General features: G+C 29.9%; 2 protein-coding genes across 3 annotated transcripts in view; one reads left to right on the top strand and one right to left on the bottom strand.

Moving 5' to 3' along the window:
• LOC141529307 (uncharacterized) overlaps positions 1-18328 on the bottom strand; it is a 365923-nt gene that overhangs the window by 114259 nt on the left and 233336 nt on the right. The window lies entirely within an intron of this gene.
• Positions 8102-10717, top strand: LOC141529332 (uncharacterized). The gene is made up of 9 exons (XM_074245832.1): positions 8102-8168; positions 8366-8502; positions 8592-8670; positions 8803-9026; positions 9409-9565; positions 9637-9833; positions 9898-10066; positions 10148-10278; positions 10369-10717. Exons 1-9 carry the CDS (start codon positions 8102-8104, stop codon positions 10702-10704), a joined length of 1497 nt encoding a protein of 498 aa, XP_074101933.1. The 3' UTR covers positions 10705-10717.

An 18328-nucleotide genomic window follows, 5' to 3' on the forward strand; every position in this document is an offset into this window, starting at 1 on the left:
ATTAATATAAAATTAAGTTTTGTTGCCATTGTGAAACTTCATAAAATTTAAGTTAAAATTAACATAAGTTAAAATTACGCCCATTTCGGACCTTCCCGCCGCAAACCTTAAGCTCATATCGAAATATCATCGCTGTCAGAAAACCCTAACTTCACGGCTTTATGACATAAATATCTATTTTCTGCCTCTAAAATGATAAAGTATAATACTATTATGGATTTTATTCAACATAATTTTCTATATTCATTCTACAAAGTATAAAAACTGATCATTCTCGAAAACAACATGAAAATATGTATTGGATTACCTTGTTAACGACGAAAGTGAAACAAATGAACGAATTAGTGAGCTGAAAATGCGTATTTCTCAAGAAATAATAACTTGGCATTACTTATTAAAGTTAACTGGCTCTTAATTACCAGTATATATACTTAAGGAAAGTTTATTTTTCCTATTTTCAGTGTATATTGTCGGGGCTCTCTATCATACCAGAATTTTTCTTTCTGGACTGTGCGAGGAATAGTCTGGCATTTATGGAGTTAACATTTCTGAAACTTGGCGTTCCCAGTCATGGAAAGAGGGCCTGGGACGAGGATACGAGAGTATGAGCAAAAAAACTATAGAAGAGGAAAAACGGGTGGAAGAAAAAGAGGAAAAAGATAGGAGCGCCGGAGCGAGACGCAAGAGTGTTGGCCGGTAGTCGGGGATAATGGCAGTCTTGGAATTGCGTTATCAATCTCCAGACCCCGTTCCCCTTACTCCCTGCATTCACCCTACGGCTCTTTCTAACTCGACTCCATTCCATTCCGTTCCACCCTCTGGCGGAACCCGTTCCGCTAGCCCCTCGACCTCCAGCAGTTCGGGAAACTACCCCGTCAAACCCGGATCTTCCGGTAGGGGTTGCTCTCTTTCTCCCGCGCAAGCCTGATTCTACTTTCTACCCCCTACAGATGCATAACCCTTCGTCCCGCCGGATACATATGCATATATGTATATACGCTGTACCGGCGTTGGTACCTTGTAACTTCTGCCACCTACACAGCAAAAATTACCTCATTCCTTTTATCACCCAACCCGTTTCGGGTCTTCCTAGACTATCGCTTGCCAAGAACTCTTATTACATTTTATATTATCTATTTATTTCTTTCCGTTTCTCAAAATTACTACTCCTATATCAAATCAACCTTTTTAAGGTAAGACACATCATGCAACTACACAGTATCAGTTATTTAACTTAAGAAAAATTATTTACATTACCGTCTATAGTCAATCATTGCAGCAAACAACTCTCATAGACCAATTCAAGTGACATATAGTTATTGGCATGGAACTTTTGTGGACTCGTCGTATCAGTTGGTTATTCCATTATTGCCACTCACATAAATTGGATATGCTCATGTGGAAATAAAATTATGGCGAGTTTACATTCATGGATTAAAAAGTTTTTAGATGTCTTGGTAAGATAAAAGCACCTTTAATCACCGAATACAATTCAGAAAAACAAAGATGCTTCTAAGTAAAATCAGATAATATTTTATGTTATTTACAGAAGCTAGAACTACATGCTGATAATTTTTTTCAGTAAAAATATTTAATTTGGATAAATCTCAAAATTTTGCACGCATATGAATTTAAAAAAAAAATGTATAGTCAATGGATTAAGCGAAAAAAAAGAAACCAAAGAACTGAATACCTTACAATTTGATGAAAAGAAAGATTGATGTATATTTACTTTTGTGTTTTTATTTTATAGAACAATTGGACAATAATAAATTATTATACTAACAGAAAATTTTGACAATTATAGAAAATGTAAATTATTATATAGCAAAATGAAAATTTGTGACGGTTATTGAAATTTTTGTCGAAAATTTGAGCTTAGTCACAAATTTGGTCAGTTAGCTACTTGTAGACAGCTACTTAGCAAAATGTATTCCTACAGTAGCAATACTGTATAGTGCTGATAGCAATACTTTAGATGGTTAGGAGAGCTATACTACATTTTCTAACGGCGCCCTCTAACATAACCACATTCCAATATTTAACAATTCAATAATAGTATTTATACATGATGATTCCAAAATTATTTACAAAAAAACTGTTGAAAATTAGATTTACCAATTAAATAATTTAAAATTTTTTAGCCAATTCTTTATTAAATAAATAAATTAAATTAAAAAATATAGAAAAGATTAACAAAAAATTAATAATTATCACAATGAATTACTATAAATTATAATTCGAATAAAAAAATGTGTTTTCTTCATACCTCGGTCGAAAGTACGTACTTTCCTCTCTAATGGCAGGAACAAAAGTTTAACATTTACTCTCTGTGAGAAGTACACGCGCGCCCTCTGTAACGGCGGGAGGAAAGAATTTCTCATGCGTAATTACACTTGTAACTAGGGACTGTTTATTCCGTCACTATAGTAAATTCTTAACCGCTGTAATTTCTATTGCTACCTCTAACCTTAAAAATATTTATCAATGTTGTTTTGTCATCTGTAATTTAATATTAAAGAGAAAATTGAAACGATTAAAAAAAATGCAATAAGAGTTTTTCGCTTATAATATGTTTTGTTTGATAAATTTTATAATAACTAATATAGTTTGTTAAACTAATGAAAATAAATACATCTTTGAAAAAATGAAATTAATTTATTTTTAAAAAATATAACCAGACTTGACTCTTCGAATGTATTTGATGCCTGCCCCCACGACCAGCAGCACTCGCTTCGCTCGTGCCGCAAATGTCGGGGCAGGCATCAAGACATACTTATCTGCACTTGAAGTTCAAAAAAGTAAAATTGATAACGTACTTTCGACCGGCTATGAAGAAAAATCGTATACACTACACAGGCCAAAAGTTGAAATCTCGGTCCTGCGCGTCATGGTGCCCTCAGCTTCGTCTCGGGCATCATGACGCGCAGGGCCGAAAATTCAACTTTCGGCCCTAGTAGTGTAATATACTATTATATTATTTATCACCAACAAGTACATAATTCTAGCAAAACTTCGCCAATTTCATGAAAAATAATTAATAATTTACTAAAATAACAAAGTTGCCACTTTCCGCCTTCGTCGGACAAAAAAATAATATACAGCCCTTGGAAAGTAAAAAAGAAATCCTTAGATCACACACTAAAAAAAAAACTCTTGAATCAAGAGAAAAATTCTTGAACCAAGAAAATAATTTTGAAGAGTTAATTGTCTTCAATCAAGATGGAAAAATCTTGAATTAAGTAAAATTTACTTGAGCCAAGAGAAATTTCATAGTTTAAGTAAATTTTTCTTGATTCAAATTAATTTTTTATGCGTTAAGATATCCGTATTTGCTTTGTAGGAGTATGATTTTTTTCCTTACAGTAATAACTTTGTAAGAAGACTAAATTTTACTTGTCACTTTTTTTGGAAAAAATTTATTGCTCGAGACATTTCTCGCCTTGTGTGATAAGAAATGTAGATAAAGCAGAAGAGAATTCGAGCGATGGCTGCTACCGTATTGGTAGCAGTTGAATGCATAGAATAAACTGGACAAAAAAGGTAAAAGATAATACTGATAAAGAAAAAAAGTAAAGGGGCAGAAAAAGAGGAAAGTGTTCATGAAAGATCGAGAGGTCCCGTTGGCCTTACAGTTGATGCCATATCGCTTTCACAGAGCCAAAGGTTACCGAATCGTTCGAAGACTATCTTAATAGTGGAATAGATCGTTTGATACTATGGGCAAGTCGTAAAGGCTACGGCTCTGGCAACTCTGTCACCCCAGAATCTCGCCTTCTTCAACTCGCGAACTACCACCTTGATTATAGCAACCCTCGGTTCTCAAGAAGTTGGCTTATATAGCATCATCATCCACGGATTTAAGTAAGAATCTTATATCCTTACACCCTTATTATACGTGTACCCTATTTATTTTAAGAACAATGTTATCATGTTATCTAATTATTAAGTGTGTGAATAATAAAGTTTTTTTTTTCATTCTTACAGTATTGTCTCAAATTATAATTGTATTGCAGTTGATTTTGTTAAACAATTTAGCTTTATAGAATCTTAAACAATTAAAGTATACACTTATCTAATACCAATCATAATAATTATACTTTAAAATTAATATATAAGGTACCAACGGGTAATAAGACCTAGCTAAGGGAGATTTTGAAAAAAAATCGAAAATATTGCATTTAATTATTGCAATGGATCATTAATTTTTAAATTAATACATTAGCCATAAAATATAATGAAGTAATGGTAATTTTCACCATAAACACACTCAAAATTAAATTTTTTCAAAAAACTTGCGAATAGGCTTTATTTTACTACGGTAGGGTAATAAGGCCTGCGGGTTATACACACTGGAAATAGTTATACTATATTTGATAAAATTGGTATTAGAGATCAATCATCACTTAAATTGAGTAATAACACTTTTTAAGATGTTGATAAAAATTAGAACAATGATTTTAAATTATTAAATATAAAATTATAAAAAATGTTCACCATTTACTCAAATCGTTTTTTAGGAATTCTTCTGCGCTACTTTAGCGTATGACGTATGATAAAATATGGACGACAAGAAACGTTGTATCGGGAATCTATAAACTTGTAGCGACATTTCTATGCTAGATGTTTCTACTGGAAAAGTCTTTAGCGGAAGCGGTTATTTTAAATAGCATTTCTATCACTTAGGCCTTATTACCCGCGGGTACCTTAAATATATTATTTTATATTCATGATAAACAACAATAAATTAATACATCGTTTATGGATAGTAAAAATGAGAAAATTTACCAAATATTTATCAATTTTGTTACAAAAACCTATTTTTTGTTGCTATAAAAAAATACTCACAAGTCTTTCAGACTCTTATGATCAAACATCTTAATGATGCTTTAGTGTTATGCAGCTTGAAATATTAAAATAAATATCAACATAATCGAATCAACGATAATAGCTTCACAATTCTCTACAATAATTATTAATGTTATTTATTCATTAAGACCTTACTCGTTTTACAGTTTAAGTTTTAAATCGTATTATCCTTTTCTCTATACTTTCAATGAATCTCATAGCTTCTGAGAATTTTTGTGTTTTTTAGAGTTGTCTTTTTTTTTTAATTACTCTTATTTTAAAAAGTTGTTTTTAAATATATTCGAAATATTCTAAAGTAACGTTATATTGTAAAATTGAAGATTGAATGATTTCATATAAGAATAGAAATTTATTTTTTAATTTTTTTTAACATTCATATCATTTATGGCAACATTTTTTTTTTATATAGTGACAATTTTTTTGAGATTCTCTTTTGAGGAAAAATTTCCCATAAGAACTGATTTTTTTTATTTTGCTCTTTTCTCCCTTATTCCGAAAAAACTACTCTCTTAAAATGAATCAGTGGAATTTCACTGTTTCACAGTTATAAGTATACCAAGTGGTATACTTATAGATGTGAAATAGTGCATATACTCTAATTTCCAGTGATTTTCTCTGTTTTAGATTTAGAGAGTACAAAAGATGGAAAAGAAAATTTTAAAAAGATTCCTTGTAATTGTTCCCTTCAAAATCTATGAAATTTCATGAAATTAATAAAAAAAACCTCGAAACAAGCAAAATATAACAAATATATATATATATATATATATATATATATATATATATATATATATATATATATATATCAATTTGTCAGTAAGTACTTCTGTGTATCGTATGGCCATAACTTAAATAATTTGAGAATATCAAAAACTCAAAAAAAAAAAAAAATGATAGTTTTCCGAAAGATTCTCTAATTAGCGATAATGATGCATTTATATTGCCTAAAATGATAATTAAGACAAGAAGGGAGAACATATTGTATGAATCTTGTAGATTCCTTGGAGGCACATTGACGGAAATTTATGTATAGCCTCTTCGCTATAACATTAATACGAACCAAACGATGCAGACGGCCTGTAACTTAATTAAAGCAACGACGCAGTCCCAACCGCGATTCTGCAGTGAATACTACTACACCGTTTCTACATTTGAGAGTTTGCAATATTATCTAGTTCGCTCTTTCCGGGCATGTTACGTTCACAATGGCCGACGGGAATTGTATATATTGCGCTCCATCTAACTGTCTCCTTCTGTGAAATCTATTTTGTGGAATACACGGTCAATTAACCCCCATAAACCGAACTGCTTGCCAAACAATATTTTTTATTCTTGTTCTTGTATACCCCAGACATCTTTATAGGAAGATTAAAAATTTTATTTGAAAGTTAATCGCCAATTAAAATGCTAAATAAATAATAAAATAATAAAATAGTCCTAAGTAAGGTATAATCTGGATAATCATTTAGTTGTATGTCTATAGATATAGATATTTTATCTACAGTGTACCGTTTATCGGTGGGTTAATAAACATAAAAAAAGACATAAAATGTTGTAAGAGGTAAGGGTTTTAGTAGTCGGCAGCACATAACTGACCGATTAAAATGTGACGACCCAAACGTAAAGTTGATTTATGATCAATATAGTAAAACCACATACTTGTCGGCTAGCCGGCAACACTGATTCTTCAACAAAGCACGTGCATAAGCAAACCACATCTCCATCATTTAAAGAGGTGTCAATAACAATCGCTTTTACGAGATACTTATTAATTGTTACGATGCTTTTACGATGACATAAAAATGAAGCTACGACTAAGCAAGACGAGTTTCTACGACAAACCAGGAGGGAACAGAGTTGGATTACATCAATGGATTATTGCTTGCGTTACCATCATCCTATATTACTTATACACCACTTTTTCAACTTGAAGAGGAATATCCACTCAACTGAAATGATCCTGGATAATAAAAATTATTTTTTTATCTACGAAAATTGCCCTGAAATAAAATATTTATATTTTTTCTATCTCTATCATATTCAAACAAAACACTATTTTGACTGGAGAAAAGTTTTTATTCCAGCACAAAGAAAATTTCTGGATCAATGAAAAGATTATTATTTAGTTATTCTTCTTATGTTTAAAATTATTCAACTCTTTTCATGAATTTAATTTTTAATCAGTAAATGATCACTCGATTATAAAGTTTAAGTTTCTCCAATAGAGAATTTTTGCCACCGTTGTGCTTTGTCGTTTTTAATTAGAAAACATAATTATCTATATAATTAAAAGTATAAGGGAAACTCTCCGGCATTTACATATGATGTCATAAATTTTCTTTAATTAAATTTAGTATCATTAGAAAGTTCTTAAACTGAATGTGGGCCTTTTCAATGTTTTATATGCTTTTCAGCAATAATTCGTTTTTTACAAGTTTTTGAAGTAGTTTTCAAACGATTCGAATTTCACGATAGACGTCAATTATTTATTTTTTTCGTTTTGTTTTGTACATATAAATGTGGTCTTACGTGAAAAATTAGAGTATATAATTAAGAAGCTCAGAAAATTTTTGTAACAAGTATAATATATTTATCATAAATTGGGTTTGATATTTTTTCAATGATGTTCATTTATGATTTAAATAATTTAGAGAATAAGCAAAATTATGGGACAAATATATTATTAGTTTGAAAAGATGTTTAACTTTTAACTTTTAACTCTAACCCGCTAAGAAAAATTGGAAATTTTTTTAAATTCGGGAAGTTATTGGTTTTACCCTGTTTTGCAAAAATCGAGTTTTCATCAGATCTCGACATTATAAGGTCACAGGAAGCTTCCGTGACTATTCTCGCGATGATGTCCGTGCGGCTGTGTGTGTGTGTATGTGTTATCCAAAAAGTATCATTGCACGGAGAAAAAAGTATTGCTATTGTAGCGTTCCAGTGGATCGTGAACGTAGTATCGTGATTACCTCAAAACAGTATTGTCATATTCATCATACGAATACTGTTACGCTCGAAACTGTGAATCCTGAATACCACGATCAACTGTATAGTGAATATGTCGAAACGTCTCCTTACTACGGCGAAACGGATCGTGATTATCACTATCCACCCCGCCTTCAGCGCCACCACACATAACCAAGTCCGAAACTTACGAGTTTCTTTATTTACAATTTTGTGATAAAATAGTGATAATTGCATTAATTTATTTCTAAATATTATCAACGTCATGGATGGTTGGGTTGTGAATAAATTAATCGAGTGGAATCTTGAGAAACTTGTGTCAGTTTTTGAAGGTGAGTAAAGAATCAAATCTTTCTATGTTAACTGTGTTAATACTGTGTCCGTTGTTATTGTATATAACCTACTATTCTATGCAATTTTTTATGTTTGTGTTCTTTTAATATTTCTTATTTGTTAGTGAATGCAATATTTATGTTGTATGGTACTTGTTTTTATATTTATTGTTTGTATGTTATTTTGATTTATATAGAACAAGAAATAGATGAAAATGCATTTGCATGCTTGGATAAAGAAACTGTTCAGATGATAATTCCTAAAGCTGGTCCAAGGACATTATTTTTAAAAAAGTGGGAAAATGAATTTAAGATAAATGACGAAAATTCGCGAGTATGGAAATATTCGGTTTAATGAATGAATTTTTATTTATTATTAGTTAATTTATTTGTATTTATTTCTTTTTCTTTTAATATTCCCAGAACCTTACTAATCTTCCTGCTTCTACTTCTAATTCAAACGGATCAGAAAGCATCGATGGTATTATATTAGATATCGCAGGTAAAATTTAAATTTTCTATAAGTTAGCTACTATTATAAATTTTTTATTCATATCAAAAGTTAAGATAATGAATAGTAGCATGATTTGTTATTTATCTAATCAACTATTTCTATTCTTCTATTGTCATTTAGAAGACGGTAACAATTGGGCCGATGTCTCTAGTCTGATTAAAATTGATAAAGAAGAAAGAAGTTTACCACTTAATCCCAGTGATTTTTTCCCCGATGATATTGACCTTGCTATTGAACTTTGTGATCCTATCACTAATTTAATGACCCATTTGAAAAATTCAATTACAGGAATAGCTGTTTTAAATTATTTTAAAATACAAAGATGTCTCACTGAGACATATCGGGTATTATTAGCTGATTGTATTGTCACAAGAGAAATGCAAACAAATTATGATCATATGTAAGAAATTTTTCTAAAATGTAATCTATTCATTCGATATATCATTTTTACATTTAATTGAAATTGATTACTTTGTATATAAATAAAATTAATGCATGAAAAAAAAATTTTCTCTTGAATAATACAAATGATAACCGTTAATGATTAATCATAACAGTAATATTACAAAATTAGTTTATAAAATTAATTAACACTAATATACATGACTTTTTCAGAATAAGTCCGGAACGTATGAAAGAACTTTCATCCCTGATAGTGAAGCTATTTCCAACTGAAATTATAGCCACATATTATGTGCCTTACTCTCGTGTTGGAAAAAAAAGAAGATATTAGCAAGAGGCAAGTTACAAGTCCGATACACTCATTATCGAGACTATTTATTGTTATCCGGAGCATCGCGAAACCTGAGAGGAATAAAAAGAAAAGCTGTCGATGAATCTACTCCTGTTCGCATAGGCACTACTGCAGAAATATTTAAAATAGGTATTATTTTTATTTAGCTTGACACGAATTTTAAAAATATTTTTTATTAAATTATTTTTTTTTTTTTTTAGACACGGCTGCAGGAGACTGTGAAAAAAAATTGGAGTGGCTTAAAGAACACATTGATCCCTGGACTACAGTTGAGGAGTTTTGGCGATCAACGTCAGCGGCTCGAATCCAAAATCTCATTTCGAACCAGGCATTATCTAGTTCCGAGTATATAAATTCTGTTCCTGCTTTAACTCACATAAAAAATGGGTTAAAACTGGTAAGTTTACATTTTTTTGCCACTGTCGGAAACGTTATACTAATCATTTTTTACATGTTTAAAGATTGGCATTGATTTTGATGTGGTGTACCCACATAAAACGTCGAATTTGGAAAACACCTATGATAATTTAGAAAGACAAATTTTACTATACTGTAGTAAAAAAAAAAGAGCCCATAAAGATATTAAAATTCTTGTGTCGTTGTTAAATAAATATAAAGATAAAGATCATGGTAGGTATCAATATATTTTTTCTATTTTTTGTAATATGTCCATTACTCATTTCATCTAATGTGTTGCGTTTACCCATATAGATACTAGAAGTGCTATAATCTTCAAGCTAATTCCTTTGTTGCTGCCAAACCCTCCAGTAATTGTCTCTCAAAACGGATCTTGGCATCCTAAAAAAGAAGAAGTTCAAAACTACTTTCTTTTGCATGCTAAAGTAAAACTGAATGTTACTGAATTATTTTCACATATCATTTAATAAACTTATATTAATTATTAATCCTTATAATATTTAATAATGTTTCAGGATGATAATGAATTATGTGTTAAGCTTGTTGAGAGAAAAAATCAATTACTTAAGTATGGTCTGACAGAACAGCCTCTACCAGTACTAATCGGAGCAGAGTTGACTTCAATTGAGAAAAGGCTTGTAATTGTAAATGACATTCGGTACGAAGCTGATTCCAACATTGAATGTGTTGATTATTGCTTCAAAAGCTACTTTGCACTTCAATTAGAGTATTCTAAAGAATCTTCTTATCCTTGGATGTTTTTACAAGAAGCTATTTATAAAATTGATACTGAAGATCGAATAACTGTTCCTGCGCTTGATACTTTCATCAGAGACTTAAATTTAGCTTAATACTTTTTCTTAAACTTGACAATTATCATTAATTTATTAAAAACATGTTAAAAAATATTAATTGCAGTGTTCCTTCGACTCACTGTAAACATGTACAAATACGAGAGATTACTCATCGAAAAATGATTGAGTCAATATTTCAATTGTACGGATCTACAAATGTACCATGGAACCAAATTCAAAATTTTTATGAAATAATGAGAGATATAATTGGTTCTGAATTTCAAATAATTGAAAAACAGCTTGAAACTTGTTATCAAACTAATAATAATGGCATGATAGTAGTCTCAGATATTAAAAATATGTTCAAAACAATTAATAATGTTATAGATCGATTCTCAACAGAACATAACCGTTTGCAAATTTTGGAGCAAAGTGGCTTCTATTTTGCTCCTATCGAATTTTTTATAGGGTACAGAAATGAAGCTACTCTTAAGCGTTATTCTGATGGTACCATTAAAGTAAATAAAAAAAAGAGAACCGGATATTTATATCCATTAAGAGATATTTTTAAAAAAGTTTTTGAGTTGCCTAACGTATTCAATACCGTTTTCACTTATGTGAACCAATTAAAAAGCGAATCATCTCTCTCTAACTTCATACAAACTAATTTGTGGAAAAATAAAGTACAAAACTTTCATTCTAAGTATATTTTACCCATCTTTTTATTTAGTGATGACTATGAGGTTGGTAACGGTCTTGGTAGTCATGCTGGGGTACACAAATTAGCAGGAACATATTTATCTATACCATGCTTGCCACCACATTATCAAACTCTTAATTCTATATTTCATGCAGTTATTTATAGTTCTAAAGATAGACAGGAATTTGGAAACTATGCAGTTTACAGGACTTTACTTCAAGAATTAAAATACTTAGAAGAAAACGGTGTTGAGCTTGATTTACCTCAAGGTAAAATAAAAATTTATTTCAAACTAGGCTTAATATTAGGGGATAACTTAGGATTACATACATTACTGGGATTCGTTGAAAATTTTAATGCGAATTACTGCTGTAGATTTTGCAAGATGACTAAAATACAACGATCTCTTGCAACTATTGAGGATACATCATTATTACGTACGTTTGAGTCCTACAAATATGATTTACATATGAAAAATCCTAACTTAACTGGTATAAAAAAAAATTGCATTTTTAATGTTTTGCCTGGTTATCATGTTACACAAAATTATGCAGTCGACATGATGCATGACCTTTTAAGAGGTGTTTTTCATTTTGACATGATTGAAATAATTAATTACTACATTAATACTAAAAATTATTTACTCTGATCGATTTATCTATTCGGATGAAAGCTCATGACTACGGGGTTCTAGAATCTAAAAATAAACCCCCTGAGATTTTAGCAAATCATTTGTTAACTGATAGCTTGAAAATGTCGGCAGGAGAAATGCTAACGTTTGTTCGTCATTTTGGTATAATTATAGGCGATCTAATTCCTAAAGATGATGTTGTTTGGCGAGTTTACTTAAATTTAAGACAAATACTTGATATTGTTTCCAGCAGATCTCTTCAACGAGAATGTAAAAGTATACTTGATAATTTAGTCACTGAACATCACTTGTTAGCTCGGTTTGTACTTAAGCGAACATTAAAAGCTAAAGATCACCATTTGATACATTATGGTTCTGTGTTAGTTGCTTCTGGTCCGATTATCAATACCTCATGCATGCGCCAAGAAGCTAAACACCAAGATTCAAAACTTGACGCAAATGTTTTTCACTCTAGAGTAAATATATGCCAGACTCTCTCAAAAAAACATCAGTTAAAACTGGCTCATATTTTATACTCCAACAAATTTTTTCCTACATTACTTTCAACTGGACCAGTATACAAGCAAACCTTAAAAAAATTATCTTTGGTATTTGATTGTTCTTTAAAAGAGTATCAGTTATGTAATAATGAGTTACTGACATTTTATAACTGGGTAGAAATAAACAAATGTTTATTTAAGTCTTACATGGTTTTATGTTTAAGTGAAAGTGACAATAAATTTAATTTTGGGATTGTTCAACATATTTTTATAAAAATAATAAAATTTACTTTATATGTCAAAAAATTATTACCGTTTTCGATAACCATGTGCATGCATATGACGTTATAGAGTTTGTTAATGAATATTGTATTATAAATTATGAAAACTTACATGATACATATCCTACTGCGTTAATAAGAAAAAATAATGTGCATTACATATTGTATTAAATAAATAAAATTTTTGTTATCATAAAAATCTGTTTTTGCATAAATAAATTGATCCCATATACTACTTTATAAAAAAATATGTTATTGTATGAAGTACATACAGTAATAAAGAAGTAAAAATTTCATTAAAAAATATTTTTTTATTATAAAAATAATTTCGTTTTTTTTAAAGAATATATCGATGATACAAATTTCTAGGCTAATATTTTAAAAAAAAAAAAAAAAGTAAAATGAGAAATTCTAACTGCTGTAAGTCATTATTTAAACATTTTTAAACCTAACTCAATTCTTGATTGTCATAAACTACACAAAAATTTTAAACTAATCAAGCTATAAAGGTATTTGTATTTATGTTAATAACAATAATATACGAAAAAACTAAAAAAAAACCACATAATCTACAAAAAAAATAAAATTAACATTTAATTAAAGACAACTAATCATCTATATACACTACAGCACTATAGACCCTTGATATCCGAATCCATGTGGATCGTGATAATCACAATCCACTCGATTGGGCACATGCGCATCTAAAGTATAGTCATATGAGGATCGTGATCATCACTATACTGTATCGTGATAATAGCAACACTTTTTTCTCCGTGTGCCATAAAATTTTAAGCGCTTAAATATGGAATTAGGAGGAAGTTGCAGGGATGGCCTTTCGGGTCAACCGTTTTCCAGATTTTTTATAGTCGAATTTGGTATCATTAGAAAAGTCTTGATAATTAGTTGAACTTTTTCACAGTTTTATATATTTTTCAGTAATAGTCAATTTTTTGTGTTGTTTTTGGAGCAATTTCGAATATTCGAGAAGAATTTAAGAATCGACTAAAATTTACTTCATTCAAAAAAAATTCGTGAATCCAGAACTTTTTCGCTTACATAATTCAAGACAAATAAATATTTTTTAATTATTTTCTTGGTTCAAGATTTTTTTTCTTGAGTCTAGTTAGTTGTTTTATTAACTTCAGACTAAAATAAACCATGATATTGGTTATTGTAATATGGACTTTATTCATCAAAGAAAATAATTTCTTTTCCATTTCAACAAAAGTGTTTTTTGTCGAAGAATTTGATTGTATTGTTTGAATCAGTCCAAAGAAATGTAAGAAGACGATTATACTTTTGTCTCGGTGCAAGGAATGAAAAAATCGTTGGTATTGCCAAAAATTTCGCATTCGTCGTTTGAAAGAATGTATTGATTGTTTTTTCATGATAAAGAGAAGTGTTTTCTTATGGTGAAGATGCAAATAAAATGTAGGGAAATAAGAAGAAAAAAGAGATTTTAGATGGCAACTTAAATGATGCGGGTGTTAGGGGGTGGCAAAAGACTGAAGTTTGCTTGGCTTTGGATAACGACTACAGAGAGCTAGGCGACGGTAATGCGAACGTGGAAGCACACGAAAGTATAAGAGAGTTTTTCTTTTCTCTCCGCAAGCGCTTGAAACCGTTCCCACGTCTCTTCTATCCCCTTGGCTTATCTTTCTACTAAATCCAGCGATTTTGATACGCGTTTCTCGGCAATTTCCGTGCTACACATTCTCCTCGAGGTCACCCCATTTTTCCTCTTTTTTTCTCGCCTTACAGATCCTAGGACCCTCTTTTTTGAATAAACTTTATTTTTACGATGCTATTTGAAGCAATTTCTGATTTTCCTCAATTCATTACGCCCACGCGTCAGTCTGCAGTCCCGTGCACACTTAACGGTCTTTTGTAATTACCCACATTTATTATCTTCTTAGCTTTCATTTTGCATGCTTTACAATTAACTATCCAGCTAAAATATTAATTTTCTTCGATTATAATTCATACTTATCATCTTTTAAGCAAATTGAAAACTTTTTATTTTTTTTCTCAATTTAATACTTTCGAAGATAACACTTTATAATTATTTAGAAAATATGTTAAGTTTAGAAATGCGAATTTTGGCAGCGAAAACTTTTATTTGAATTTATAGACAAAAAAAAGAATTTCTCGCCCCTAAAAAATTTTTAGAAATATCAAAGTTATTTTGGAGCAAGATAAAATTTTTTTAGCTCAAGAAAATTTGACGTTATTCAAGAAATTTTGATTTCATTCAAAATACTTTTAGTTTTTCTTAAGACAAAAAAATTTACCTTCGAGTATAGAATATTTTCTATCTGTGTACAATTTATTTTTTCTTATTTTTAATTAATCTGCTGAAGCTAAAAAAAAAAAAAAAAAAAAAAACTCCAATTAAGATAATTATTTTGAAACACAAATATAATCAACTACACGGAGAAAAAAATATCGTGATAAAAACGAAACTTTGTATCGTCATTATCACAATCATATGTAACGCGACTGTTAACTAACGTTTGTATTCACTATACGTATTGTGATTACTTCAGAACGTATATGCTAAGGACTATCCGTATCGTGATAATCACGATACATCGCTTGCAGCGCCACTACTTTTCGCCTATATCGTGATAATTACGATACGTATAGTGATGAGAGCGATATTTTTTTCTCCGTGTAAAATTTACATTAATGTCGAAAGCATTTATTGCACAAAAACTCAAAGTTTTAGTGATATGCATTATTTTTTTCAATTTCAATGTATTAAAATAGCCAACAAAGTATTCTTAATAAGAATAGAACCATCAACAAAACACATAATTTTATACAGTGGCATGCAATACATAATAATTACATTAGTAAATAGGTACTTACATAATATACAATTGTACGAAATAATACAAAGTGATACTAATTAGAAATGAAGTAATGAAGATGATAAATGATTATAAACGATGAATAATTCAAGATAATGGTTATGGGAATCGTTTTACTCTTCATTCTCATCGTTTTACTCTTCAGTCCAAGAAGAAATTAAAATTTTAATAAATTGTACGTAGCTGGAGTAGCCCGGTAAGTAATGTTTTAGTTTTTAAAAAATATTGCAGGTTGAAAATAAAAAAAATTGATTAAAAATGCACTTTTGATACTAATATTCAATTACTAAACTGATGTAGAACTTATAATTGTGAAGTGAATGCAGAGTAAATGATTTTTAATTGATTTAATTTCTCCAGGATAAAATCCACTCCAAATGGGATTTTATTTATTTTATTAATTAAAATCTCTGGGAAGTGAATTCTTAATTTTTTTCTATTGAATAAAATTAAAAAAATTATCTTTATAAATTTAAAAATTACAAAAATCGTCTTTGAAGATTTTGAAAATAATATAATTTGCTAAGTTTGACATAACAAATAAATTAATGAAAAAAATTGCTTCAATATTGTATTATATTTTTTTCTTTTGGTACTCTGATGGGAATGACAATTCACTCTGAATTTTCTACCGATTTTTGATAGTGTAATTATGAATACAATAGGAGTTTATCAAGTATTCTTTTACGTATAAAAAATGTATAGGTTCTATGAAGAATTATTTTATAAATTTTATTTTAAAAATTGTTGCACGTATTTAACAAAATTGTTCAAAGATAGAACCACCACTTGTATCCAGTATTCATTGCTAGCATCGTTACGTCTTAATTAGTATACAAAACGCTCTACAGAGTCTGTACCATAATGAATAATGAATAATGAATTTATGACTATCGAGATTCCTTGATTTCATAAAAAATAACTAAATTATTCTTTATTTAATATATTAATGAAAAAAACCTAAAGGTCATAATTAAGACGATAAAAATATGTCTTAATGATATTTCAAAGATTAATAGATGCCATTAAAATCTAAATGTATTAACAATTTAAGATCTTTCTTAACAGGTTTTCGAGTAAAAAAATAAGATACAGAAAAAGAATTTTTTTTTCTGAGAATATGTCTAGCGGATTTTTAATTTAATTAATAGGTTGTTAACAGTGTAGGATACGAAATTCAAAAAAGTATTCAGGGGCAATAAATAAGAGTAAAGTTCTTAATAAACCAAAAACCAATAATTAATGCTGTTCGTGGGATATCTTTTTTACGAAATGAAAAGGAATTTGAGTTATTTCCGAGTCTACTACAATATCATAAAGTCAACCCCTGTAAAGACAAATAGCCGCAACCCTCCTTCGATTTCAGAAAAAATTAGTATAAAAAAGTTACGAGACACAGTTTATTACAGTGACATCAATGACCTTTGTAAATTTTAGAATTAAACATATTGAAAATTAATTATCTAATTCTCTGTTCTGATCTCTCTATACCCTCTTAAATTGATGAATAAAAACCTATTACAAAGCTAATAAATTATACCGTGCCATGAGTTTCCCCAGCACACATAAAATTCCCTCCACAATTGCTAATATATTGATGATGGCAAACGACAACACCGAGTAACCACACATATATCCCATATCGAATGAAATGGGTAAGATATCTAGAAAATAGTAGATCATTACAAGCAGTTATAGTTACTAATACCAACAGTATATAATGATAATAATTATAATGATAAATAATAATATCTACTGTAGAGTATACAAGAATCCTTTCAGACTGAAGAGAGACTCTGAAGAGGAATAAAGATAATTAAGATGTCACTGTTTCGCCACCCTTCTCATAAATACACTGAAATTCCCACGTAGGGTTCTTCTTTATTCTTTATACTTTTAAAATGTTACATTGTGTATTCATACACCCATACATCCATACAAGTATTACTAACTATTTAATCTCGCCACAGTAATTCCAAAGCAAGTTTGGTCCCTGCGTCAAGAATATAAATTTGACATGGTGCAATCATTCGTTAGCTAAAGTTTAAAGAAAAAAATTCCAGTTGTCCTCTACTCGTGCAGGAGACACTCCGGGGACGGGATGGGGCGGGGATAAAAAAGTAAAGAAGTAAAGAAAAAAAAAGATAAGCGGGAACACAGATTCGCGGCAGGTAGGCGAGGCGATAAATATGATTTTTGTGTGAAACCGGCTGGAGCGTTTGCCTCGATCTCCAGGGGTGGTCTTCGTGCTCGTACATCACTTCAAGATCGTCGTCGTTGTTATAGTCGTTTCTATGTCTTGAAATGGCTCCTCCTTCTCCGTTCTGAGCTCAAGTTGTGGTAAACAGATAACCGGGTTTTCATATAACATATAACATCGTTCATCACTGCTTTCGAGAGTATAACCAGGGACCAGTACCAGTTTAGTTATTTATTTCCATCGCTTTTTATTCGTTAAAGTATCTCAATTTCAAATGTCACTGCTTCTTTACCATTAATGCTAATATTTACGTTCTGTTGAATACATTTTCCTTTCGATGAAACCATTACATTTATAAATTTATAAATTTATAAATTGTATCTCCGAGGATTTATTTTTTTTATTTAATGTCAATTTATTGGGTCCACTAGCTATTAATGTTTAATCATGCAAAAATAGTCGACAAAGCTGATTTTTATTTACAACATCTTAA

Source organism: Cotesia typhae, unplaced genomic scaffold (genome assembly GCF_013202065.1).
Source record: "Cotesia typhae breed Kobodo isofemale line unplaced genomic scaffold, CoteBio_Ctyphae contig_48, whole genome shotgun sequence".
Classification (NCBI taxonomy): Eukaryota; Metazoa; Arthropoda; class Insecta; order Hymenoptera; family Braconidae; genus Cotesia; species Cotesia typhae.